General features: G+C 44.9%; 2 protein-coding genes across 4 annotated transcripts in view; both read left to right on the top strand.

Annotated features, from left to right (window-relative positions):
- The first annotated feature begins 4,912 nt into the window (after nucleotides 1–4,912).
- Nucleotides 4,913–16,280, top strand: PATL2 (PAT1 homolog 2). 2 transcript variants are annotated; one of them, XM_025390326.1, is made up of 16 exons: nucleotides 4,919–4,935; nucleotides 5,232–5,322; nucleotides 6,101–6,300; nucleotides 7,539–7,619; nucleotides 8,715–8,857; nucleotides 9,626–9,694; nucleotides 9,926–10,067; nucleotides 11,994–12,114; nucleotides 12,208–12,305; nucleotides 12,457–12,510; nucleotides 12,602–12,735; nucleotides 12,876–13,035; nucleotides 13,532–13,672; nucleotides 14,807–14,904; nucleotides 15,467–15,616; nucleotides 16,037–16,280. In XM_025390326.1, exons 1-16 carry the CDS (start codon nucleotides 4,933–4,935, stop codon nucleotides 16,053–16,055), a joined length of 1,704 nt encoding a protein of 567 aa, XP_025246111.1. In that variant the 5' UTR covers nucleotides 4,919–4,932; the 3' UTR covers nucleotides 16,056–16,280. The 2 variants fall into 2 exon arrangements, with proteins under 2 accessions (XP_025246112.1, XP_025246111.1); XM_025390327.1 differs by lacking the exons at nucleotides 6,101–6,300; nucleotides 7,539–7,619 and adding an exon at nucleotides 7,361–7,479 and having other exon boundaries at nucleotides 4,913–4,935; nucleotides 9,843–10,067.
- Nucleotides 16,281–18,315: 2,035 nt separating this feature from the next.
- SPG11 (SPG11, spatacsin vesicle trafficking associated) overlaps nucleotides 18,316–24,323 on the top strand; it is a 104,536-nt gene continuing 98,528 nt past the window's right edge. For both annotated transcript variants that reach the window (XM_025389760.1, XM_025389759.1), the window contains exons 1-3: nucleotides 18,316–18,597; nucleotides 21,290–21,474; nucleotides 22,907–23,131. In XM_025389760.1, the coding sequence (XP_025245545.1) occupies nucleotides 18,341–18,597; nucleotides 21,290–21,474; nucleotides 22,907–23,131 (667 nt within the window). In that variant the 5' untranslated portion in view covers nucleotides 18,316–18,340. The remainder of the gene's footprint in view (nucleotides 18,598–21,289; nucleotides 21,475–22,906; nucleotides 23,132–24,323) is intronic.

The following is a 24,323-nucleotide window of genomic DNA, read 5'->3' as shown; positions in this document are numbered from 1 at the left end:
AAGATACACACTTTCAATATCATTGAAAAGACAGAACTGGGACAGGAAGCTGCCTTAATCAACAACAGAATATACCTCCCAGACCAAGGGCAAGAGGTCTCCAGGGTAGGGACAACCTGGTCCACAGCGATTATGAGAGAAGACTCAAGTGGAACCCTAATTTCCCCACGCAGCTAAAAGCGGTTTACTGTTTCTGAAACTCAATCTAGAAGGCAGGGAACTTTAAGATAGGAGACTGGTTGCCTTCTATGACAGTCAGGGTCAGATTGTAAAGGGCCTTATGCTTTATGTAAAGAATGGGACATGAGAAACACTGAGGTGTTGTAAGTTGGGGAGTGTCCGATCTGACAAAAGAACTTGGAAATCATCAGCATGAGATGAGATTGCCCAGGGATATCAGGTTGCAGAGGATTTAACCTTTGCGGATCCTTGATCCCTTTGGGACGTGATAAAAGCTATGGATGCTCTTTCCAGAAAACTGAACATATTGAAAACCACACCAACATATACACAATTTCAGGGGATCCTCAGATTAAGAATTTTTGATATATAGAGGACTGAGAAGTAGCCTGAGGAAGTGGATATTCAAGGGATGGGAAGAAGATAAAGGGAGCAGGAAAAGGGCCAAAGAAAGATGACCCAAGAGGTATGGGAAGAGCCAGGACACAAGTGTTGGGAAGCTGTGGGAGCGCAAAGATCCAAGGAGGACATGATCAGCAGTGTTGAATGCTGAGAGACTTCAGCTAAGGTCAGCACTGAAATATGTCTTTTGCACTTACAGTTAAGAAATCACAGCCGAGAGAGGTGGCTCACATCTGTAATCCCAGCACTTTGGGAGGCCAAGGTGAGAGGACAACTTGAGCCCAGGAGTTTGAGACCAGTCTGGGCAACAAAGTGAGATGCCATCTCTACAAAAATTTTAAAAATTAGCTGGGTGTGGTTGTGTACGCCATAGTCCCAGCTACTTGGAAGGTTGAGGCAGGAGGATTGCTTGAGTCCAGAAGTTCAAGTTCGCAGTGAGTTATAATCACGCCACTGCACTCCAGCCTGGGTGAAAGAGCGAGACCCCATCTCTAAAAATAAAAAGAAAGAAAGAAAAATCATTGGTAATGGTATCGAGAAAAGTCTCTGCAGAGTAACTAGTAATGGTAGCTCCAGATATATATTTTTTAACCCGAGAATTATATAGGTGGCATCTAGGTGGAAGTAAGGGTAGGGGACTTGTCTTGACCCTGCATTTGCAGAGCACTAACATGTCAAATAATTGCCAATTGTCCAGAAAAAGTATTGAAGGGGCTTATGGAGATTATGTCTGTTTGTCCCTGTTGCCACCACTATGATGGAGTCAAAAGCCAGAAAGCAACAGTTGAAGGAATGATGTGAGGAAATGGAGAAGTTTTGGTTTGTTGGGTAGGAGAGACCTAAAGGGCAGTTAAAATAAGGAACAAAAACAAGACGGGGATTTGTCTCCAAGAAGTGGACACATCCTGATATTTCTATGCTATACTCTAAGAAAAAGAGGGGAAAACAGAGAGGTTCAAGACACAGAGAGAAGTGGCTGAAGGGCCAAACATCCAGGAAGAGAGTCTGGACTTGAAGAGGAGGAGGGCCCCCCACCTGGAAGTGCAAGGTGAGGAGGCCTGTGGCTGTGTATAATTTCCTCTAAGTATGAATTGAAGTAGATCAGCCCCAATGGCCTCTATTTTCCCCATAACATAAGAGGTGAGGTTGACTGCTGAGAGAAAAGATGGGAGTTGTGTGGAGGACTGGAGGATAATCCCTATCTTTTAGAATCACTAATGAGAGATGGATGGGAGAGGAAGCTGAACAAGGACAAATTAAAGAACAGTTCAGCAGGCTGGTGATGGAGCAGTGTCAGTCATGCTCCCAACAGGAAGCAGATGGCACATTCAAGTGCTGTAACTGAGGAGCATGTCCGAAAGGGAATATTCGTCAAGCTGTGAACAGGAAACTTGCAAAGGACAGTGAAGCACCCTGGAACTAGCAAGAGTGGGGAGCCTTTCCCACCCCCAGACCTCAGGGGAAAGGGGAGGGAGCAGATCCCAGATCCAGAGGAATGGGTATAATTTAGGAGAGGGCTGCCACATTGGAACTCATACGGCACAGATGCTGACATTATCTGAAGCCAGGCAGCCTTCTCTCTCTCCAGGTTCTGGTGACTGTTCCATCCTCTTGTCCCAGTCCCAGGGGATTCTGCTATTACTTGTGGTTTCACTATACTCTTTCTATACTTTTATAAATATCTCTTTACTAGATTATCCAGTTTTAGTACACCATCTATTTCCTGAAGGAAACCTGACATATATGGTTCTTTTAAAAGACTAATAAAACAGACAAACTCTGGAAAGAAGAACAAAGGAGGAGATGAATAATATTAGGAATAAAAAGAGAGACAAAGGGTCGGACGCAGTGACTCACGCCTGTAATTCTAGCACTCCGGGAGGCCAAGGCAGGTGGATCACTTGAAGCTAGGAGTTGGAGACCTGCCTGCCCAACATGGCGAAAGCCCATCTCTACTAAAAAAAAAAAATACAAAAATTGGCCAGGCATGGTGGTATGCACCTGTAATCTCAGCTGCTTTGGAGGCTGAGGCAGAAGAATTGCTTGAACACGGGAGGTGGAGGTTGCAGTGAGCTGAGACTGTGCCACTGCACTCCAGCCTGGGTGACAGGCAAGACTCTGTCTCAAAATAAGTAAATAAAAGGGGGTAGGAAAGACAAAGTATAGTTATAGCATGGATTTTTAAATACTCTTATACTATGAACAACTTTATGCCAACAAATTTGAAAATTTACAAGAAATGGACACATAGACAAATTCCTAGAAGATATATAACTTAAAACTCAAGAAGAAATTGAAAGCCAGACTAGATCTACTGCTGTTAAATAACCTGAAACAATGGATTTAAAAATCTCCCCATAAAAGTGTTTTATGCAGCAAATTTAAATATTTCTAATGTCATTTTTTTTCTTTAAGAAAAATTGTTTAATAGAGACGGAGTCTTCCTATGTTGCCCAGGCTTGTCTTGAACTCCTGGGCTCAAATGATCCTCCTGCCTCAGCTTCCCAAAGTGCTGGGATTACAGGTATGAGTCACTCTAATGTCTTTTTAAAATCTGATCCAACAATCCTGTGTACCTGTGTGTACTTCTTATTCTAGAAGAAGCTCTAAGAGGCTGTGGGAAGCATCTGCTTTATTCATTGTGTACCCCAAACCTAGCATAGGCTTGGCTTAAACTTAACATAACTAAATGATGGCAGGAAAGTTAGAACATCTAGAGGATCAGTAGACATATGAGATAAGGGCAGGGGACCTTCATAAAAAACAGTAGGTCCCAAGTGAAACTCCGAACAGCCAGGGCAGGGCTGTGATCTCAAAGACTGAGCCCTAATCCACCTGCTTTGGTACTAGTCAATACCAGAAGTCCCTTCAGAATGAAAATCTTCATGCAACAAGTTTCTCCTTAAGATCTATCTCTACAACAACCTGATGAATCACCTCTAGAACACTGAAATTCACCATTTGGTCCTTTGGTTAATAGTGCCAAAGTACGTTATTAGGAAGTGCCTGAGAGAAACAGCTGAATAACATTACCAAAAAGGCCAGAACCTGGCCGGGTGTGGTGGCTCGTGCCTGTAATCCCAGCACTTTGGAAGGCCAAGGCAGGTGGATTACTTGAGGTCAGGAGTTTGAGACAAGCCTGGCCAACATGGCAAAACGCTGTTTCTACTGAAAAAAATATATATATTCAAAAATTAGCTGGGTATGGTAGTGGCTGCCTATAATCCCAGCTACTCGGGAGGCTGAGGCAGGAGAATCTCTTGAACCCGGGAGATGGAGGCTGCCCAGATCATGCCACTGCACTCTAGCCTGGGTGACAGAGTGAGATGCTATCTCAAAAAAAAAAAAAAAAAAAAAGGTCAGAACCCAATTCAGATATATGAGAAGTTTTTCAGTAACTTTCAAGCTACTTACATTTGTTCCCCCACCCATATCGTTTATGACCTGCAGTAAAACTTCTGAAACAAATATTTTCCTTTAAAGGCACCGAGAATCATGATCTTATCACGATGACAAGAGGATCCTAACTTTCATTTTTGATGTAGGGAAATTAACTTACTTTTTATTTTTATTCAGAAGTTCTACAAAGTCATGTGGGTTTCAGCTGGACACAGGATGTGGGCACAGAACCAAGGGTTAGATGAGGCTTGGGAGGGTGTTGGGTTTTGCCTACCAGGAGCGGCTATGGTTCTGTTTTTGTTGTTGTTGATTTGTTTTTACTCCTGAGCTTCTGGACCAGTTTGCCATTAGAGCAGCCAAGAAGACGTAAGATTGTGTATCTCATGCAAAAGTGTTTTTACCGTGAAGATCTGGCTTCCAAATTCACAGGGGTCTCTCATCAGTCCGAGCTGAGTAGCTGACTTAAGCTCACATGACCCGGTGAAGAGCAAGCATCATCAGGTGGACCTGAGGGCTTCAAGTACGCTGCCCTGAAGCACCAGGAACTTGGTTGCTAGGCATCCTCCCCAGGATCTACCCAGGACTTTCCTATCCAAGTTTGTTGAAGCAAAACCGAGGGATTAAATGAAATGCAACCTAACAAAGTACCAATGAAGGGTGTGGAAAACAGGGATCCTCTTTTTAAATATCTGCCCCCAAATATCAATCCCAATAAACTATACTAAAAACCATGGATGGCTAAAATGCAATTTATGTCTTTTCTCTGTTCAAGGATTTTTTTAATCATTAAACTATGTTCTCATATTTCCATCAGGCCCCAAAGGTTGGAAGATGCTGGCCCTTTAATGGGTAAGCAGGGGAGGAGCTGGGACTTTTAAAGGCAGGAGCAGCAAACAGGTCCTGGCCCAGGCTGCTATGAATAACTTAAACAGAAAGGGCAGCAACAGTCAGATGGTGGGTGTCGGCAGCAAGGCATCACCACACTCGGACGGTGACTGGTGATGTCCGTTGGGAAGTACTTCTCTTCCTTCTCCTAGCCTGTCCCTCATTTCTGTCCCTTTGTGGGACAGCTCCCTAGAGCTGAGCTGGGAGGGTGGGGGTTTATGGCAGTCTGAGACCCCAGGGTCTCTCTCCTCAAGACCATGGCCAAGAATTCTCTAACCATCTTGCTGGGAGGATTCCATGGCTGTTTTAGGGTGCCATATCATCCTTACCGACAATGGTGCCTCTTGGCCTCTTTCTTGTCTCAGGTTTACCTTCCAGAGGCTGGCAATGCTCTTTCACTGGAGGACACAGCCAAGAAGGAAGTCCACCAGCCTACCAAGATGAAATGCCTTGAAGGTATCAACAAGTGGGCCGTGGTGTTATATAAATGCCCCAGCATGCAGAGCTTGCTGGTCTGTTTCACGTATGGGCTTGGATGGCCAGAGTCACCGGAAGTCATTCCCAATTCTTCCACTTGCTAATTATATTACAGTGGGTGACTGAGAGGTCACTCTTCTGGGCTTTATTTTTCTCACCAACCTAGCAAAATTATCCATAACAACCCAGGACAGCCTCATATGACTATTAAATGAACATATGCACGTAAAGTATATGGCACACAGTAGGGTTAAATTGCAGTGAGTCGGGGCAGCTGGAACTTGTTCAAAGAGGCAAGAGAAAGGGCGTTGGCTGGGGCAGAGCAGATGGAAAAGGCTGTGCTAGAACTTAAGCAATTGAAGAGGTGATGTGAAAGTGAAGGTGTTTGGTATCTGCCAGGTTCCTTTTGTTTGCTTTTTAAATTGTTATTTAGAGACAGGGTCTCACTGTGTTGCCCAGGCTGATCTCAAACTCCTGGGCCCAAATGATCTTCCCACCTTGGCCTCCCAAGTACCTGGGACTACAGGCACAAGCCACCACACCTGGCTCAGGTTTCATTTGACTTACTAGGGGATGGTTCAGGGGAACTTGGGAGAGGGGAGGCTGAGTTAAACCCACAGGACAGGAGGCATTATGTTCAAAGGTGGTGCTGGAGATGGCTTAAGAACAGAAGTGCTATTGAGTAGTAGCCTCTCTAGACAAGACTCACACCTGAGCCCCCATTTTACCTTCTCCTCTGGCCCACACTTAAACCAAGGGCCAGGTAAGACCTGTGGCCCTTTGGCTCCTGAGGAGGAGCTGGTGTCTGCCTGCCACTTGGAAAAAGAAGAAGAGAATGAAGGGGAGGAGGAGGAAGAGGAGGAGGAGGAGGATCTGGACCCAGACCTGGAGGAGGAAGAGGAGGAAGAGAATGATCTTGGGGATCCAGCTGTACTTGGTGCTGTCCATAACACCCAGGTACCATGGCAGGAGGGAATGGGAGAGGGTTGTCCTGAATTGTCTGTGGCTCACAGGCTGTCACTAAACATTCCTCTTCTCTTTTCCACCCTTTTTCAAGGCAAGTTCTGGATTAACACTTCGTTTTTAAGCCTTGAACCTGAACTAGGGACTCTCTCCTTCCCTCTTTCTCCTGTCTTCCACTTCATTTCTGATGCTGTTCTTGCCTTAAAACCAGGTCCTAGCAGAGCTGTGCATCGCCCACAGGCGGTGGCCCTGCTACTAGTGTTAAAGGTGAGTCATCTTTGCCTGATCCTGGGCCTCTGTCTCATTAGTCCATTCCTGGTATTTGTTCCCTTGGATCCCATAACTAGTGGAGAAGGACAAGGACTCCCATGTCGATATGAGGTGAATCAGACCTTCCTTCAACCTACTACTAAGATACAGTAGTCCATGGTTTCACTTTCTGCCATTTCAGTTACCCTTGGTCAACTATAGTCTGAAAATAGGCGAGTATAGTACAATAAGGTATTTTAAAAGACTACATTCACATAAGTTTTATTACAGTATATCGTTATAACTGTTCTATTTGTCTTGTTCACTTCTTATTGAATCTAATTCATAAATTAAACTGGCCAGGTGCAGTGGCTCATGTCTGTAATCCCAGCACTTTGAGAGGATTGCTTGAGGCCAGGAGTTCCAGACCAGCCTGGGCAACAAAGCAAGACCCTGTCGCTATCAAAAAAAAAAAAAAAAAAAATTCAAAAATTAGCCAGATATGGTAGTACATGCCTGTAGTCCCAGCTACTTAGGAGTCTGAAGCAGGAGGCAGGCTTGAGCTCAGGAGTTTGAGCCTGCAGTGAGCTATGATAGTGCCACTGCACTCCAGTCTGGGTGTCCGAGCAAGACCCTGACTCTAAAAAAAAAAAATTTTTAAATATGAACTATCATAGGTGTGTATATATAAGAAAAAGCACTACACAGGGTTTAGTACTATCCAGTTTCAGGCATCCCTTGGGGGTGTTGGAACGTATCTCTCTTGAATAAGGGAGGACCACTGCAGTAGTCTTATTCCTCCCAGGAGAGGGAGAGGGATCCTGGCCCAGTTGACTTTGAACCTGAGGGAGGGCCAAGTTGCCACTGCCCTGGATGTTGGAATAGCTGGTCTTGCTGCCTCCGTCCACCTCCTCAAAAACACAGGTGAATGTAGAAGACACTACAGAGGCCCATTCAAGCCTGGTTCCTCCCTCCTGTTCCAGAGAACTCTGCTCAGCTCCCCTGGAGTCAAGGCCCCTGGTGTGCTGGGAATGTCACTTGCCTCCTTGCATTTTCTGTGGCAGGTGAGTCTACTGCAGCCTTCATACCATGCATAGTGAGGATTCCATCCATTATGTTCAATCTGGCCCCAACCCTGGTCTGGAGTTAAGGCACCCAAAGTGAGGTATGGGTATGGGAGGTGGGAGTTGCCCCAGCATAAAGGAGCTTGATAAATGACAGAGGTGGTGTGCCCAACCATGGGCATGGATAGACACCTTCATATGTGGTACTAGGACAACTGGCCATGTGTATGAACAAGGACAAACTACTACTGCCTTAGGCAATCTTTCAGTAGATGGCCAGCCCTTAGCTGGAAAGAGCACCTGCCCTTCAATTAACTGTGTAATGGGAACATGGCCTGGGGTAGAGGAATTCAAGAATGATGATATCCTGCAGGGAGAACTAGAAAGAATTAGAGTTTTGAGGAGGGCTTCAAGTGAGTCAGAAAAAAACAGATGAGTACTGCCCCAGCGGCTGAAAACAGCCCAAGAGAAGGCTATCATAGAGAGGAGAGTGAGAGGTGTTGACTTTCCAAATAGTAGGAAAAGCACATGACCCCACATTGTCAGGGAATAAAGAGCTGCTTCCTAGTCAAGCCCTGTTGAAATAAGGGTAGGGCTGGGTGTGGTGGCTCACGCCTGTAATCCCAGCACTTTGGGAGGCTGAGGCGGGTGGATCACAAGGTCAGGAGATCGAGACCATCCTGGCTAACATGGTGAAACACCGTCTCTACTAAAAATACAAAAAAAAAAAAAAAAGCCAGGCTTGGTGGTATATGCCTGTAATCCCAGCTACTCAGGAGGCTGAGGCAGGAGAATGGCGTGAACCCAGGGGGCGGAGCTTGCAGTGAGCAGAGATCATGCCACTGCAGTCCAGCCTGGGCGACAGAGTGAGACTCTGTCTCAAAAAAAAAAAAAAAGGAAAAGGAAAGAAAAGAAACAAGGGCCGGAACCACAGTCTGGTGCCCTCAAAGCTGCCTTGAGGGACTCACAAGATGGCACAATGTTGGGTGAAGTTCTTGAGGGGAAAAGGCAGGAAAGGAACTGAGCCCTCAAAACAACAGCAGCATTCTTTTGGTGGAGATGGCATTCTCCCAGAGCTCTTAATTCCTCTCTCAGACCTTGGACTACCTGTCGCCCATCCCTTTCTGGCCTACATTTCCCAGCACCAGCTCTCCAGCACGGCACTTTGGACCTCAGCTGCCCTCACCAGACCCAACTCTTTTCTGCAGCCTGCTGACCTCGTGGCCCCCTAGGTTCAGGTACTGATTTGAGGTTCGCAGGAGGTGCTGGCTGAGGAGGGGTGGGGACCGTGCCTACCAGTTGCCACAGGAAAACAGAAATCTAGTAAGAGAAGTCTGAGGTATAGTGTAATTCCTTCTCCCTCACAAATGTAGCCCAAGGAAGATTAAAAACTTATTTAAAGCCAGGTGCTGTGGCTCACGCCTGTAATCCTAGCACTCTGGAAGGCCGCGGTGGGAGGATCACTTGAGGCCAGGAGTTCAAGACCAGCCTGGACAACATGGTGAAACCCTGTCTCTACTAAAAATATAAAAATGAGCTGGGCATGGTGGCAGGAGCCTGTAATCCCAGCTACTTGGGAGGCTGAGGCAGGAGAATTGCTTGAACCCAGGAGCCAGAGGTTGCAGTGAGCTGAGACTGTGCCACTGCACTCCAGCCTGGATGACAGAGGGAGACTGTCTCAAAAAAAATTAAAAATAAAAATTTGTTTGCAATCAGCTAGCATGATGGAACTGCCACTAGGATTCAGAACTCCTGATGACCAGGCCAAAAGGTTTTCTACTGTGCCAAGATTTCCTGCAGCCAAATTGCAGGAAAATAGATGTTGAAGGAGCTTGGGAGCCCTATGGGTCTAGGACTATGATGTGCCATGTGGCCGACTTTGGGAAAGTACCTAAAGATGAGGTTCCTTAGATGTTCACCTTAGCTGACCTGCGCTGAATGAATGGAGGGGGCAGAGAACTGAGAGCTTCCTTTCACCCAGCTCAAGTTACTTCTTGTCTTCCCAGTCATCTGACCCAGCTCCACCCTCAGCACCAACGGATCTTGCAGCAGCAGCAGCACAGTCAAACACCAAGGTACAGCCCAGACCAGCAGCAGGGTTGAGGGGAACCCACCTGCATGCTGGGTCTCCCCTTGTGACCAGTCGTCTCCCTCAAAGCTCCCATTTGGTGGTTAAAACTCTCATACTGTTGCCCACCTCTGTGCTTGCTCCATCCTTCCCAGAGAGCCCCACTTCCTGCTCACCACACTCCTTAGGAAGTGGCAGTGGTGGGTAAATCTAAAGGGTTGTTCTTCCTGGCTTAAAGTCCCCCAGCCAAGAAGCCTTGGTCTCAGCAGCCAGACCCCTATGCTAACCTCATGACCAGAAAAGAGAAGGACTGGGTGATAAAAGTGCAGATGGTGCAACTGCAGAGTATAAACCCCCGCCTGGATGATTACTACTACCAGGTGAGCCCCACAGTACTCAGCCCTGCCTCTGACCTTGGGTCAAACGGGCCTGGACTCCCGGGCCCTCTCTGATCCTCTCTTCTGCTCATAGAGTTCATGTCTGTTCAGGTGGGAGAGAGAATCACTACAGGATGGGGGCCATATTTCTAAAATTGACATCCCAAGCTCATTTCTCTCTCTCCTCCTACGTTTCAGCCAACTGATTATTTCCAGTTCCCCAAACACACTTAGGTTTTGTCTCCACTCTTTGCTAAGAATTTTCCCTGTTCACCCAGGAAATATGGACTTTCCCACCTTTGTATGCTTAGAAATGTCTTGTTATATTCATCTACTTTCACTTTTTAGATCTAAAGCACAGGGATGTTACAAATAGTGGGATTCAGTTTGTTTAACTGAACAAACAACAGCAGACATTTTCACTCATTTTCCCCTGCTTCCTTCTGCCTTGATTTATGGGGCAAGTCTTTGTCCACAAGTTTCTGGGTTGTCTAGGCTATTGTGGTTTTTTTGTTTTGTTTGTTTTTGAAACAGTCTCCCACTGTCATCCAGGCTGGAGTGCAGTGGCACAGTCTCAGCTCATTGCCACCTCCACCTCCAGGGTTCAGGTGATTCTCCTGCCTCAGCCTCCCAAGTAGCTGGGATTACAGGCATGCACCACCATACGCAGCTAATTTTTGTATTTTTAGTAGAGACGGGGTTTCACCATGTTGGCCAGGCTGGTCTTGAACTTCTGACCTCAAGTGATCCACCCACCTCAGCCTCCCAAAGTGCTGACATTACAGGTGTGAACAACTGAGCAACTGCGCCCGGCTAGCTGTTTCACTTTCACTTCAACATCTGTGAGCCTCCCATCCAGGGCCCCATCCTTATTCCCTTCTCATTTACATTAGGTATTTTTCCTTTCTTTCCACCAAGCTTCAAAAGCCCTCCGTTTTCTGCAAGGGTCACTGAAAGTGAAATAGTTTTGTACTCTCACCTTTTTGGCATTGCTTCTAAACAAAAGAGCCTTTTTCAAATCCTTGTTTGGCTTGTCAGTGGATTTCAGTTTAGCATTTCTCAACTTTAAGAAAATGTCAGAGCTGCTGAGTGAATCCACAGAAGTATAAAACTGGCCTAGAGGGCAACCGACAAACACATCCCTATGGCTAGTTCTGTTCTTCAACCTCTGGATGGCCCTCATATCATCAGATAACTGATTTGTAGAAAGCACAGGTGAGGTCACAAGATAAAATGGGGAAGTGGGGAGGACAGGTGGTATGCAGTGTGTGTACTAGGGCATGAGGAATGCAGGAAGGTTACAGACGCTGGAACAGGTTTGCTCACTGGCTCTCCACTTTGCTCTCTGCCCTTTCATCAGACTTGGTGGTGGTACCTAGTCTTTAAGTATTTGGTATGTGAATTCCAAGATGGGTGATGTGGGGCCTAGGGTGCTTAAGACACTTTAGAATAACTGCAAGGAGGGCCTAAGGTATCAGCATCATTTCTGGAATGATTGTTGTGGGAAAGAATGTTAAGAGGCTGTGCTTGTCTGGGCACAGTGGCTCGCCCCGTAATCCCAGCACTTTGGGAGGCCAAGGCGGGCTGATTGCTTGAGTCCAGGAGTTCAAGACCAGCCTGGGCAACATGGTGAAATCCTATCTCTACAAAAATACAAAAATTAGCCAGGCATGGTAGCACGTGCCTGTGGCCCCAGCTACTGAGGAGGCTGAAGTGGGAGGATCACTTGAGCCAGGGAGGTTGCAGTGAGCCAGAGATTGTGCCACTGCACTCCAGCTGGGTGACAGAGGGAAACCCTGTGTCAAACAACAAAACTTATAACACACACACACAAAAAACTTAAGAGGCTGCACTTGAGAAACTTAATTCTAAGATCAAAAGATTAATATAGAGTTTTGTTTTTTTGTTTCCTATTCCATGCATTCTCAGGAATATTACCAGAAGCTAGAGAAGAAGCAGGTAGACGAAGAGCTACTCGGACGAAGAAACCAGGTTGAGTCCCTCAAGCTGGTAACGCCTTACATTCAGAAGGCAGAGGCTTATGAGTCCGGTAGGGTCAGGGCTGGCCTGCTGACTTGGGCTGGGCATCTGAGTGGACAGAGCGTGGGAAGAGGGAGGGAAATGTGCCTCTCTTCTCATGCAGTAGTCCGAATCGAGGGTTCCCTGGGCCAGGTAGCTGTGTCGACGTGCTTCAGCCCTCGCCGAGCTATTGATGCTGTACCCCATGGAACTCAAGAGCAGGTGGGAGCATTATCTTCCCAGACCTTTTTCTCTCCCCTTTGGAAGGTTTCTAGCCTTTCCAGCTCAATCTCTAACTAGTCAGGGGCCTGGGCTGGGGCTGTGGCAGTGGCAGTGGCAGTATAGCTGATAGCTGGCGACTCTCTTCTCCTAGGATATAGAAGCTGCAAGCAGTCAGAGGCTTCGGGTGTTATACCGGATTGAGAAGGTGAGTATCAGTTTAGGGACGAGTTCTGAACCTACCTTTGAGAATGAGATAGTACCCAAATTTACCTCTTTTTCCACCCTCAAATTCCCAGATGTTCCTTCAGTTACTAGAAATAGAGGAGGGCTGGAAGTATAGGCCTCCACAGCCCTGCTTTTCTGAGCAGCAAAGCAACCAGGTTGAGAAGCTCTTCCAGACCTTAAAGACCCAGGAGCAGAACAACCTGGAGTGAGTGTGGGAGGGTTCCACCTCAGCCCAGGTAGGGAAGGAGCAGCAAAGACACTGGTCTTGCTTCTGCCTCTGCTTTCTGGCATGTATCCCTCTCCTCGATGCAGAGTTCTGAAAATGTTCCCCTCTCTCCCTTGTAGGGAGGCAGCAGATGGCTTCCTGCAGGTGCTCTCTGTGAGGAAGGGGAAGGCCCTGGTGGCCCGGCTGCTCCCCTTCCTGGCCCAGGATCAGGCTATTACCATTCTTTTGGCTATCACCCATCATCTGCCCCTCCTGGTCCGGAGGGATGTGGCTGATCAGGTACTGTGGCATTGAGTGGAGAAGAGGATGGTCTCCTGAATAGGTTAGGGGTCATATCTCCCCTCCAGTCCCCACATGCCCCAGAGATGCCAGAGAAGGTGCTGGGCGCAGTGAGGGATGCTGGCCTTGCCACCCTCGGGCAAGAAAGTTACAGAACTATTACAGGAACAGTGGATCATCTTTAGGTACAACAAACAAAAAGCAACAGGTGTATGGTCGCACAGGTGTCAGTGTGCTGAGGAGGTCTGAGTAAAAGATTAGGACGCCCTGATAAATGTTGAGCCCCTATCTGCTTTTCTTAGAGAAGGCATCCTAGGACGAGTAGGTACTGAAGGTGTCAGTGTTGGGGATGGAGAGTCATAGTGGTGACAAGCCCGGTAAGTAACCTCACCAAGATGTGCCAAAGACAGTCAGCGATGGAAGGGCCTGTGGAGGCAAGGTAAGGGGAGGGGAAGTTGTAGTGGGATTCAGGAGGTGCTTACTGATCTTCTTGCAGGCCCTACAAATGTTATTCAAACCTCTGGGCAAATGTATCAGTCACTTGACCCTCCATGAACTCCTCCAAGGACTTCAGGGATTAATGCTGTTGCCACCTGGCTCCTCAGAGCGGCCAGTCACTGTGGTGCTTCAGAATCAGGTAACATGTCTAGGAGGCTTTTTTCCATAGATGGCTTTCAGGTTGGTATCACTGATAAGGGATAAGTTGGGGGACAGTCTCATCTCTCCACAAATCTTATCCTCTGCAGTGCCTCTCAATTTCTAGTAAGCACAGGATCACCTGGCCAGCTTATTAAACCCAGCTCCTTGGTCCCACTCAGTCATTCAGTGGGTCTGGGGTGGGGCCCATGTGCTGGCTCTGTTTTTCTAATAAGCTCCCTGATTGCTGCTGATGTGAGCCTCCAGAGCAGGTCTCCAAACTCTTGTGTACCTCTGTCAGTAAAAAACATTCTAAACCACACTACCCATGTGTTTATAAACCAAATGTAACACTAGTAATAATAGGTACATAATAAATATTTTTCATTTATTTTTTAGATAGTCTCACTCTGTCACCCAGGCTGCAGTGCAGTGGCACGATCTTGGCTCGCTGCAACCTCTATCTCCTGGGTTCAAGTGATTCTCCTGCCTCAGCCTCCCAAGTAGCTGGGATTACAAGTGTGTGCCACCACACCCAGCTAAGTTTTGTATTTTTAGTAGAGACATGGTTTCACCATGTTGGCCAGGCTGGTCTTGAATGCCTAACTTTAAGTGATCCACCTGCCTCGGCCTTCCAAAGTGCTGGAATTACGGGCATGAGCCACTGCACCCGGCCAATAGGTATATAATAAATATAAGATAGAAAATTTTAAAGAAAAGACTCTAGATGTGAAAATTTTGATACTGTCTTTTAATATCCCAGTGGATTATCTCATGTATGCCACACTGAAGGTCTTTGCTTAAAGAAGTGCCTCTTAAAGTGGAGTCCACAGACTACCTGCCTCAGATTCCTGGAGGCATTCCTAACCTCCTACTCCTAGGAGTCAAGCCTAGAAATATGCATTTAATCAGCTCTCCAAGAGTGTCTTTTGGAAAAGTTCAGAGCAGTGATTCCTATGGAAAGGTTAGAGAGTTCTTTGGCTCACCAGTGTAAAACCTGACAGCCCTTGTGCATATCTTGGGCTCCATCTCTAAATGTTAACCTGTCCTTTAGTTGGGAAGATAAGAGTCAGGAAAGCACCAAATGCTGAGAGTGAACTCATTTTGCGCTGGAATATATGTATGTCCCTTGCAGTTTGGAATATCTTTGCTCTATGCCCTACTGAGTCATGGGGAGCAGCTGGTATCGCTGGATTCTTCCCTAGAGGAACCCAACAGTGACCATACAGCTTGGTAAGATCATAAAGGCCTTGTAAATACTATCTCAGTACCCCTGGGATGTGCAGACTGAGCCAGATGAAGTATTTCCTGAGGCATTTCAAGTACTGAGGAGGAGGCTGGATAGAGAAAGAAGTAGCAGTGTTGTAGTTGTTCTGCTTTTTTTTTTAATAGTGCCCTAGAGTTTTGGTTTCTTCTAGGAGGCAGTATAACATGGTACCTAAGGGGACAAGCTTTAGAGTTTAAAAAGACCTAGGTTTGAATTCTGACTGTATCACTCACTAGCAATATAACTTTAGGGCAAGTTCTTTCACTTCTCACTTCTCTTAGTTTGTTTCTTTATCTACAAACTAGGGATGATGGTATTAACCCCTCATAGTTCTTAAGATTAAATAGGAAGGGAAATATGTAAAGCACTAAGCATTGCTTGGCATGTAGCAAACATGCAAATGTTACCTCTGAATTGCTACCTGGGGGTGGGGGACAACGGTAGTAGCAATGGAAAGATAATAACCTTGGCCCTGAGTCTGTTTCTTAAGCAAATTTATTTGCTTATATTTATATTTATGCTCTCTAGGACAGACATGGTGGTTCTGATTGCCTGGGAAATAGCCCAAATGCCTACAGCCTCTCTGGCAGAACCCCTCGCTTTCCCCAGCAACCTACTTCCCCTGTTCTGTCACCACGTGGACAAACAATTGGTTCAGCAGCTGGAGGCCAGGATGGAGTAAGTCATCACAGAAACAAGGTCAAAGTCCCTTGTTCAAGCCCAATCTATGTTCTGTTACTTGCTTCACTACTTCCTTCTTTTAAATTATGAGCATGAAGGAACATGTGCTTTTAGAAGTGGTTCTACACACTGACATTTACTGTGTAATCAGTCTTGACCAAGTCTTCAGCCAACCTTTCATTCTAGGCGCTTTGGTCATTTATAGTGCTAAGCTATTTGAAGGCAAGAATTAGTTTAAGAACCTGAATTATTCATTCATTCAAGAAATACTTGAGGGACAACTATTCCAGGATATAGGCATGAATAACATGGTCATCTCTGTCCTCAGAATTACTGCTAGAGTCAGATACTAGTCAAATCATATAAATGCTTGCAAAGTAGAATTGTGCTTGCAGTTAACACCTGTTCTCTTTATAGGTTTGCCTGGATCTACTGATCTGTTTGTTCTGGAATACATATATGTGGGAAGTTGAATCATCAGACACTAGCTGTATAGACTGTATTTACAGGGATCCAGAGAGTCCGAAGACATTTCTTAAGCCGTTATATATTGGAGAACCCTTCCCCAAACATTTTCATATCCTTTCTTCAAAAATCTAAATGATGTGCCTAAAAATAAGACATGGCATAATAAGGTATAATTAAAGAGATAATAGAATGATGTGTTGGAACTTGCTTGTAAGTTAAAACCCGTAATGAAGGTTATCTTATGTGTGAGTGCTCCAGGAATGTCCTTTTGCTTTTCTTTAAGATAGGGTGTTACTCTGTCACCCATGTGGAAGTGCAGTGGCACCATCATGGCTCACTGCCTCCAGGCTCAAGTGATCCTCCCACCTCAGTCTTCTGAGTAGCTTGGATTACAAGCATGTGACACCACACCCAGTTAGTATTTAAAAAAAAATTTTTTTTGCCCAGGCGCAGTGGCTCATGACTGTAGTCCCAGCACTCCGGGAGGCCAAGGCGGGCGGATCACCTGAGGGTCGGGAGTTTGAGACCAGCCTGACCAATGTGAAGAAACTGCGTCTCTACTAAAAATACAAAATCAGCCAGGCATGGTGGCACATGCCTGTAATCCCAGCTACTTGGAGGCTGAGGCAGGAGAATCGTTTGAACCCGGGAGGCAGAGGTTGGAGGTTGCAGTGAGCCAAGACTGCGCCACTGTACTCCAGCCTGGCCAACAAGAGCAAAACTGTCTCTAAAAAAATTTTTAATTTTTTTTGTAGAGACAAGGGTCTCCCTATGTTGGCAAGGGTGGGCTCCAGTGATCCTCCCAACTTGGCCTCCCAAAGTGCTGGGATTTACAGGCATGAGAAGAATGTCCTGATTATAAGGGACAAGGCCTTGTAGCTAACACAAGTGTAACCTTTGAAATTGCTTTAACGTTGCCATTTTTTATAGAGAGAAAACTGCCCCAGCTAAGCTTAGAAGGTTGACTATATCTCCCTTGTGATATAAAATGTTTAGTTTCAGCCGGGCACGGTGGCTCACATCTGTAATCTTAGCACTTTGGGAGGCTGGGATGGGTAATTCACCTGAGGTCAGGAATTCGAAACCAGCCTGGTCAACATGGTGAAACCCCGTCTCTACTAAAATACAAAAATTTAGCTGGGTGTGGTGTGTGCCTGTAATCCCAGCTACTGGGGAGGCTGAGGAAGGAGAATTGCTTGAGCCCGGGAGGCAGAAGTTGCAGTGAGTTGAGATCCCGCCACTGCACTCCAGTCTGGGTGACACAGCAAGACTCCATCTCAAAAAAAAAAAAAAAAGTTTGCTTTTATTTTGACAAATAAGGTCATGCATTGATCAACAAATGCTGGAGTACCTTTCATGAAACGGGCACTGTTTTAGGTACTAGCAAGGACAGTGGTGAGCAACAAAGTCCTTGCTCTTTTGAAGTTTACATTCTGATTGGACAGGAACTGGCAGAAAATATCAAGTAGTGATAAATACTATGATTAAAAACAAAACAAGGTGAGAGACTGCAGTAAAAGGGACTTTAGGTTGAATGGCTTAGGGAGGCCTGTCAATAGAGGTTACATTTATGCGGAAATGTTCTGAATGTGGCAAATGTGTTAAGAAGGTACAGCTACAGCTGTCTTTTAGGAGACTTTACCAAAATGCCTATTCAACTCCTCTTCTCACCTCAAACCCGTTGCTCCTTCCTCTTGATCTTGGATCATACTTCTCTGAGAAAACAGACAGGAGCTCTACCATCTCCACCCCTTACTTACCCCATCTCTCTGTTACAATGGATATTATTTGACTTCAACTTTCGGGTCAACACCCTCACTATGGATCCACACTGTAAGACTTGATCCATGCTACCAAGGAAATGGCACCACCCCAGAGCCTGTAAGCAAACAGCACAATAAGAAAAGCGAAGAAAAGAGGCAGGAACTGGGTTCCAGGGGAGCTGGGGCAGCTGGACCAACAAGGCAAAGGGTAATGCACAGAGCGAGAACGGCTGCAACGGCCTGCTAGGCTAGGTTAGGCCTTCAAGCATGCCAGGGTAGTTAAGCAGAGTGCGACTGGGGCCAGAGCAGTTGTGGCTTTGCTATAGAGGCTGGTACTGCCCCCCACAGGAAAGGAATGGAACCGACCGGAGACAGCCGAGAGGTCTCCGCGGGAGTCACGAGGCCGAGCGTGAGCCGCTCCGTACACCGCGCATGCCCACGACGCAATCAGGTTCCGGCGAAAGTGCCCGGAAGTAACGGCCGGGCCAAGATGGCTGCAGAGAAGGGAGCCGGCAGTGCTGCTTCCGCCGGCGGTAGCCGGGGCGCCGCGGCCATGGGGCGGGTTCTACCGATGCTGTTGGTGCCGGTCCCCGCCGAGGCGATGGGGCAGCTGGGCTCCCGGGCGCAGCTGCACACACAGCAGGAGGCTCTGGGGAGCCTGACGGCTGCGGGCAGCCTCCAGGTGCTTTCTTTGGCGCCTGGCAGCCGGGGCCGGGGTCGCTGCTGCCTGGAGGGCCCCTTCTGGCAGTAAGTGCTGAGGGAGAGCTGGGCCGTTGGGGGAGTCCAGAGGGCTCACGCCGTGGCCTCCCTGCAACCATAGAGGTGGCGGGAGAAGGGTGACAGCCGCAGGAAACGGCCCAGAGACGAGCCTGGTTTCCTCTCAGAACCTTTCCCCCGACCTGAAGCGCTTGCCTCGTTGCATTCCGGCAGGCCGGCTCCCCTGTTCCGGGTGGGCGGAGACGGCGTCCAGCTCCTCTGCCACCTGCGGCGAACCCGGAACAGTCTCAGCTGAGGCGCTGATTCTTTATCAACACAGGTTGATTAACTGTCATAGGGTCGAGTCCCATACCCATTTCGTCTTTCAGTTAAAGATGCCAGCTGAGGATCATCTCTAATTTGAATCGTCCTGATACTTTTTTCATGTCCTTGAAATTAATAGCGTTTTTCTTCACATGTAGTCCTCTTCTTCAAGGACAGAGTCCAGTTTGTCCCTTCACTTATTCAACAAATATTGTGTGCCTGCTGTTACATAGGAGCAGTGCCTAAAAAGTTAAGACACTTCTTTCTTGCGAGGCGCGCATGTTTGGGGAAGACAAACATGTGATTACAATAATGCGTTACTTTGTACTTCTGTAACCTTGGTTCAGTACTTAAGAGTTTACATCATAAAGTTTGGGAATGCCCTGTTAGTGTTTTGAGTGGGCTGCCCTTTTTTTTTTTTTTTTTTTAAGATAAGGTCGCTGTCGCCCAGGCTGAAGTGTAGTGGCTCAGTCACGGCTCACGGCAGCCAGCTTTGACTTCTTGGGCTCAGCCTCCCCTGTAGCTACGATTACAGGTGTGCACCACCAGGCCTGGCTAATTTTTCTATTTTTTTGTAGAGATGAGTCTCACTGTGCTACCTAGGCTAGTCTCAAACTCCCGGGCTCAAATGATCCCACATCTCCCTGCCAAAGTGTTGGGATTACAGGCGTGACCCACTGAGCCCAACCTGTCCTTTAATAATTATTAATAGTAAGTATTTTCACAACTCTCTTTGAGACGGGTAGCTGAAAGCTGTCTTATTCATCTTGGAATCTCCATCTCCTCTAACAGCTCCTGACATTTAGAGATTCGTTTGATAAATCGGTGAATGCTTAACTCTTCTGGGTTTGTCTTCTCTATCCTTGATGTCTAGTTGCTAGAAGAGGAATCTGCATTTAGTTTATAAACTGTTATAAACTAAGTTATTTATAAACTAGTTTAGGGGAAGTTTATTTAGCAGTATCAAGTACCAATGAATGTGGCTCTGTAAAGAGAGGAATGGGACAGAAAGAAAAGCAGAAATCTTTAGGTGTTTGAGAACCCAACAGAGAAGGTAAGACATACCCAGATGAAATAAAGGGGGCATTCTTATGCTAGTTCATGAAATTAGAGGGGAGGAGGACCAAGAAAGGACTTTTTAATTTTTTTATTTGAATTGAATTTTAATTCAGTTAAAATACTTCATAGGGTAAAAATAAGGGCATGTTTTTAGTATTTAGAGTTTACTTCCTACTTTTTCAAAGTACATAGACCTTTTTTATATTGTTGAAATTACATCATATATCTTGTTTATTGCCTTGAAAATTTCCTGTCTTTCCATGTGGCAATATTGTCCCTATGCTAATGATGTACTCGACCTTTTAAGTATATCTTAGTTTAACTTTTGTTTATTTTGACATTTAGGTTTTCTACATTTATCAATATAAAGTCAGAAACGTGTCATTATCTAATAAGGTCATAATACTGTAATAGTATAAAACTACTGTAGTATTATAAAATACATAGTTTTATTACTAATTGAATTAAATCATGTATGTACCACAGTAGTTTTATATACTACTCCAGAAGTATAAAACTTGCTACTTCTGTAGAAAAAGCAAGTTTCTTAAAAGATGAAATTTTATCAGCATGGTATAGCCTCACCTCTTTCCATTGTGTTATTTTCAGATTTGGGGCTTTTATTTGTAATATGTAATTTAATTTTAACATTTAATTTGAAGCTGAAACACCATCAGTCTTGCCAGTGTTGTTATTTTGACATTACAGTTTAAGAATTCCATAACTGTACTGTTTAGTAATGGTAGTCATTAGCCACATGTGGCTGTTAAAGTAAAAAATTTGGTTCCTCAGTTGCCCCACATTTCAAGTGTTCAGTAGCTGCATGTGGCTATTGACTACTGTATTGGGCAATGCTAATATAAAACTTTTCCATCACAGAAGGTTCTATTAGGCAAAGTTTTTCAAGATTTTGGAATCGTCAGTCTATAAATACAAATAATCACCTTCTTTTTAAAAGTCAAAACATTTAAGTTATCAAAAGCCTGTTTTATTGTAAATACCACCTCATATGAATAATATACATATTTTATTGTTGATACCTACCCTTGATCATGACAGTTTGTTTAAACATATTAGTTGGGATTAAAGATGAAAGAATAAAAGGAGCTATCATTTCTTGCTCTGAGCCCCACATTTTTGTTTTTTACCACCCACTCCTGTAGTTTTGTGTTGGTGTAAAAGGGAAGCAGGAAGAGGAGGGAGGTCCTAGAGCAGTTTATGTTCTCTTAAATTGAAGTGTAGAATGAATGCTACCTGGTCAACAAAACTGTTCTCTACTTATTCAGCCCTTCTACCCCCACCATTGTGAGTAAATATTATTGCGCATATAGAATACAATAAATCTAAACTTTTTTCTTAGCTTTATATGGGAGGATTCTCGTAACAGCAGCACACCAACTGACAAGCCCAAACTGCTCGCTCTTGGTGAAAATTATGAACTGCTTATCTATGAATTTAATTTGAAAGATGGAAGATGTGATGCAACCATTTTGTATAGCTATAGTGGGGAGGCATTGCAAAAGCTCATTGAAGATCAAGATATCAGTAAGTATCTACGGGTGGTCTTTCAGCGTATTTAAATTTGTGACATTATCATGTAGTTATATACTTCAGGAAAAGTTCTCATAGATGTGAAATCAGGTCTACACTGTCCGATATAGTAGTCACTAGGCAGATGGGGCTATTGAGTACTTGAAATGTGGTTAATATGAATTAAGATGTACTTTGTGTCATATGCATATTAGATTTTGAAGACTTAATACTAAAAAGTAAAGTATCTCAATTTTTGTATTTAATTACATTTCAAAATATGAAATACTTTGGATATAAGCTAATGTATATTATTAAAATTAATTTCACCTGTTTCTTGTGGATACCAGAAAATTTTATTTATTTTTATTTTATTTTATTTTTTTGAGACAGAGTCTCACTCTGTCACCCAGTCTGGAGTGCAGTGGTGTCATCTTAGCTCACTGCAACCTTCGCTTCCCCAGTTCAAGCGATTCTGGTGCCTCATCCTCCCGAGTAGCTCGAACTACAGGTGCCCGCCACCACGCCTGGCTAATTTTTATATTTTTAGTAGAGGCAGGGTTTCGCCATGTTGGCCAGGCTGGTCTCAAACTCCTGACCTCAAGTGATCCGCCCACCTGGGCCTCCCAAAGTGCTGGGATTACAGGTGTGAGCCACCCCTGCTAGAAAATTTTAAGGCATGTATGTGGCTTACATTATATTTCTATTTGACAGTGCTGATCTACACTGCTTATAGAGCTGTTGACTGCAGGGAGCAGAAATCAAAGCACTCAGGCCTCTTTTTAAAGCAGTAACATACTCTTCACCCTTGATTATAAGGTTTCTTCTTTTGTTCTTTTTTTTTTAAAAAAAGGCCGGGTACAGTGGCTTATGCCTGTAATCCCAGCACTTTGGGAGGCCAAGGCGGGCGGATCATGAGGTCAGGAGATCAAGACCATCCTGGCTAACACAGTGAAACCCCATCTCTACTAAAAATATAAAAAATTAGCCGGGTGTGGTGGTGGGCGCCTGTAGTCCCAGCTACTCGGGAGGCTGAGGCAATAGAATGGTGTGAACCCGAGAGACGGAGCTTGCAGTGAGCCGAGATCACGCCACTGCACTCCAGCCTAGGTGACAGAGTGAGACTCCGTCTCAAAAAAAACAACAACAAAAAAATGTGATTGTTCTTATGGGGTCCCATGGACAAGTTGATTTTTTTGAATATTCCTTCGAGTGTGCTATCAGAGTAGCATAAACGGAACCAGAGACATTGCAGGCCATCTTTATTCATCCTCTTACCCACTTCCCAATGACTACTTCCTTAGGTGGGTGTGAACCATAACTGCGTAGAGTTAGACTAAGTCTAGTTCCTTTTTTGTTTTACTTTTTTGTTAGGTTTATAAAATCAAATGTACCAGTTGTAAAATTGTGACCAATGAGTTTGAAATAATATCCTTTTGTTTTGTAGGTATTTCCTTACTGTCTTTGAGAATCCTGTCATTTCACAATAACACATCATTGTTGTTCATCAACAAATGTATCATCCTACATATTATATTTCCTGAAAGAGATGCTGCAATTAGAGTACTCAACTGTTTCACACTACCTTTGCCTGCACAGGCAGTGGACATGATTATTGACACACAGCTCTGCAGAGGAATTCTTTTTGTTTTGAGTAGTTTAGGCTGGATCTGTATCCTTGGTGGTAGAAGTGTTGATTGACATGTAGAGGAGAGGAATACCTAGAAAGATGAGCCTTTTTAGGCTTTAGTTTTGGGGGCTGGGATATAGGGAGCATGGTTAATTTTTCAGTAAAACTTTTCATGGAAAAAGATCCTCATAAACTTAAAATACTAAATTGTAATCTACTTTATATTCTATTTGAATATATAGTATATATACTATATATTTTCCAGTATGTACATTTTTAGTAGTCTTAATCATATGAATTTGCGTTCTTTTAAAATTGTATATTCTCTTCTTTACCTATTTATTCAAAATGTATTTCTTGAATATCTACTGTGTGCTTAATGTGGCCAGACGTGGTGGCTCACGCCTGTAATCCCAGCACTTTGGGAGGCTGAGGTGGGTGGATAACAAGATCAGGAGTTTGAGACCAGCCTGGCCAATATGGTGAAACCCCATCTCTGCTAAAAATACAAAAAAATTAGCCAGGCATGGTGGTGCATACCTGTAATCCCAGCTACTCAGGAGGCTGAGGCAGGAGAATTGCTTGAACCTGGGAGGCGGAGGTTGTAGTGAGCCCAGATGGTACCACTACACTCCAACCTGGGCAACAGAGCGAGATGGTCTTAAAAAAAAAAAAAGTGCTTATGTTGTGATACATATCTTTTCATGTGTAAATATAATCTACCTCTTGTCTCTAATGATGTTTCCATCGTATTAATGAATATTTGCTTAGCCATCGTTAATTTGATCTTGGAAAATATGGGTTCATTGTCTCCAGCAGATATATTGGTCATCAGCAAAATTATTCTGAAGATTTGACAAATTACCCTTTATGATTTTGGAACTTTAGTTTCTGAATTGAAAGAAGATTTTTTATATTTTGTAATAGGTATATAATTTTTGCAAAAATGTCATAAGTACTAGATTAACAATTTTTGTTGCCGGGTTACGGAACTGCACTGTCCAAAACAGTAGGCATTAAGCATATGTGGCTTTGAGCATATTAAATTGGCTAGCGTAACTTGGGAATTGAATTCTTAATTTTGTGTAATTAAATTTTTTTTCTTCTCCTGAGACAGGGTCTCACTCTCACCCAGGCTGGAGTGCAGTGGCGTAATCTTGGCTCACTGCAACCTCTGCCTCCTGGGCTCAAGCGATTCTCATGCCTTAGCCTCCCAAGTAGCTGGGACTATAGG

Source organism: Theropithecus gelada, chromosome 7a, assembly GCF_003255815.1.
Source record: "Theropithecus gelada isolate Dixy chromosome 7a, Tgel_1.0, whole genome shotgun sequence".
Classification (NCBI taxonomy): Eukaryota; Metazoa; Chordata; class Mammalia; order Primates; family Cercopithecidae; genus Theropithecus; species Theropithecus gelada.
The sequence above is the reverse complement of the archived record's forward strand: the minus strand, read 5'-3'. Positions and strand labels throughout refer to the sequence as shown.

Excerpts from the sequence above, each read along its gene's own strand:
- PATL2 (XM_025390326.1), top strand. Across the intron at positions 12,736-12,875 it reads CAGGAGCAGAACAACCTGGA|GGAGGCAGCAGATGGCTTCC; the intron begins GTGAGTGTGGGA and ends TCTCCCTTGTAG. Across the intron at positions 13,036-13,531 it reads GGAGGGATGTGGCTGATCAG|GCCCTACAAATGTTATTCAA; the intron begins GTACTGTGGCAT and ends ATCTTCTTGCAG.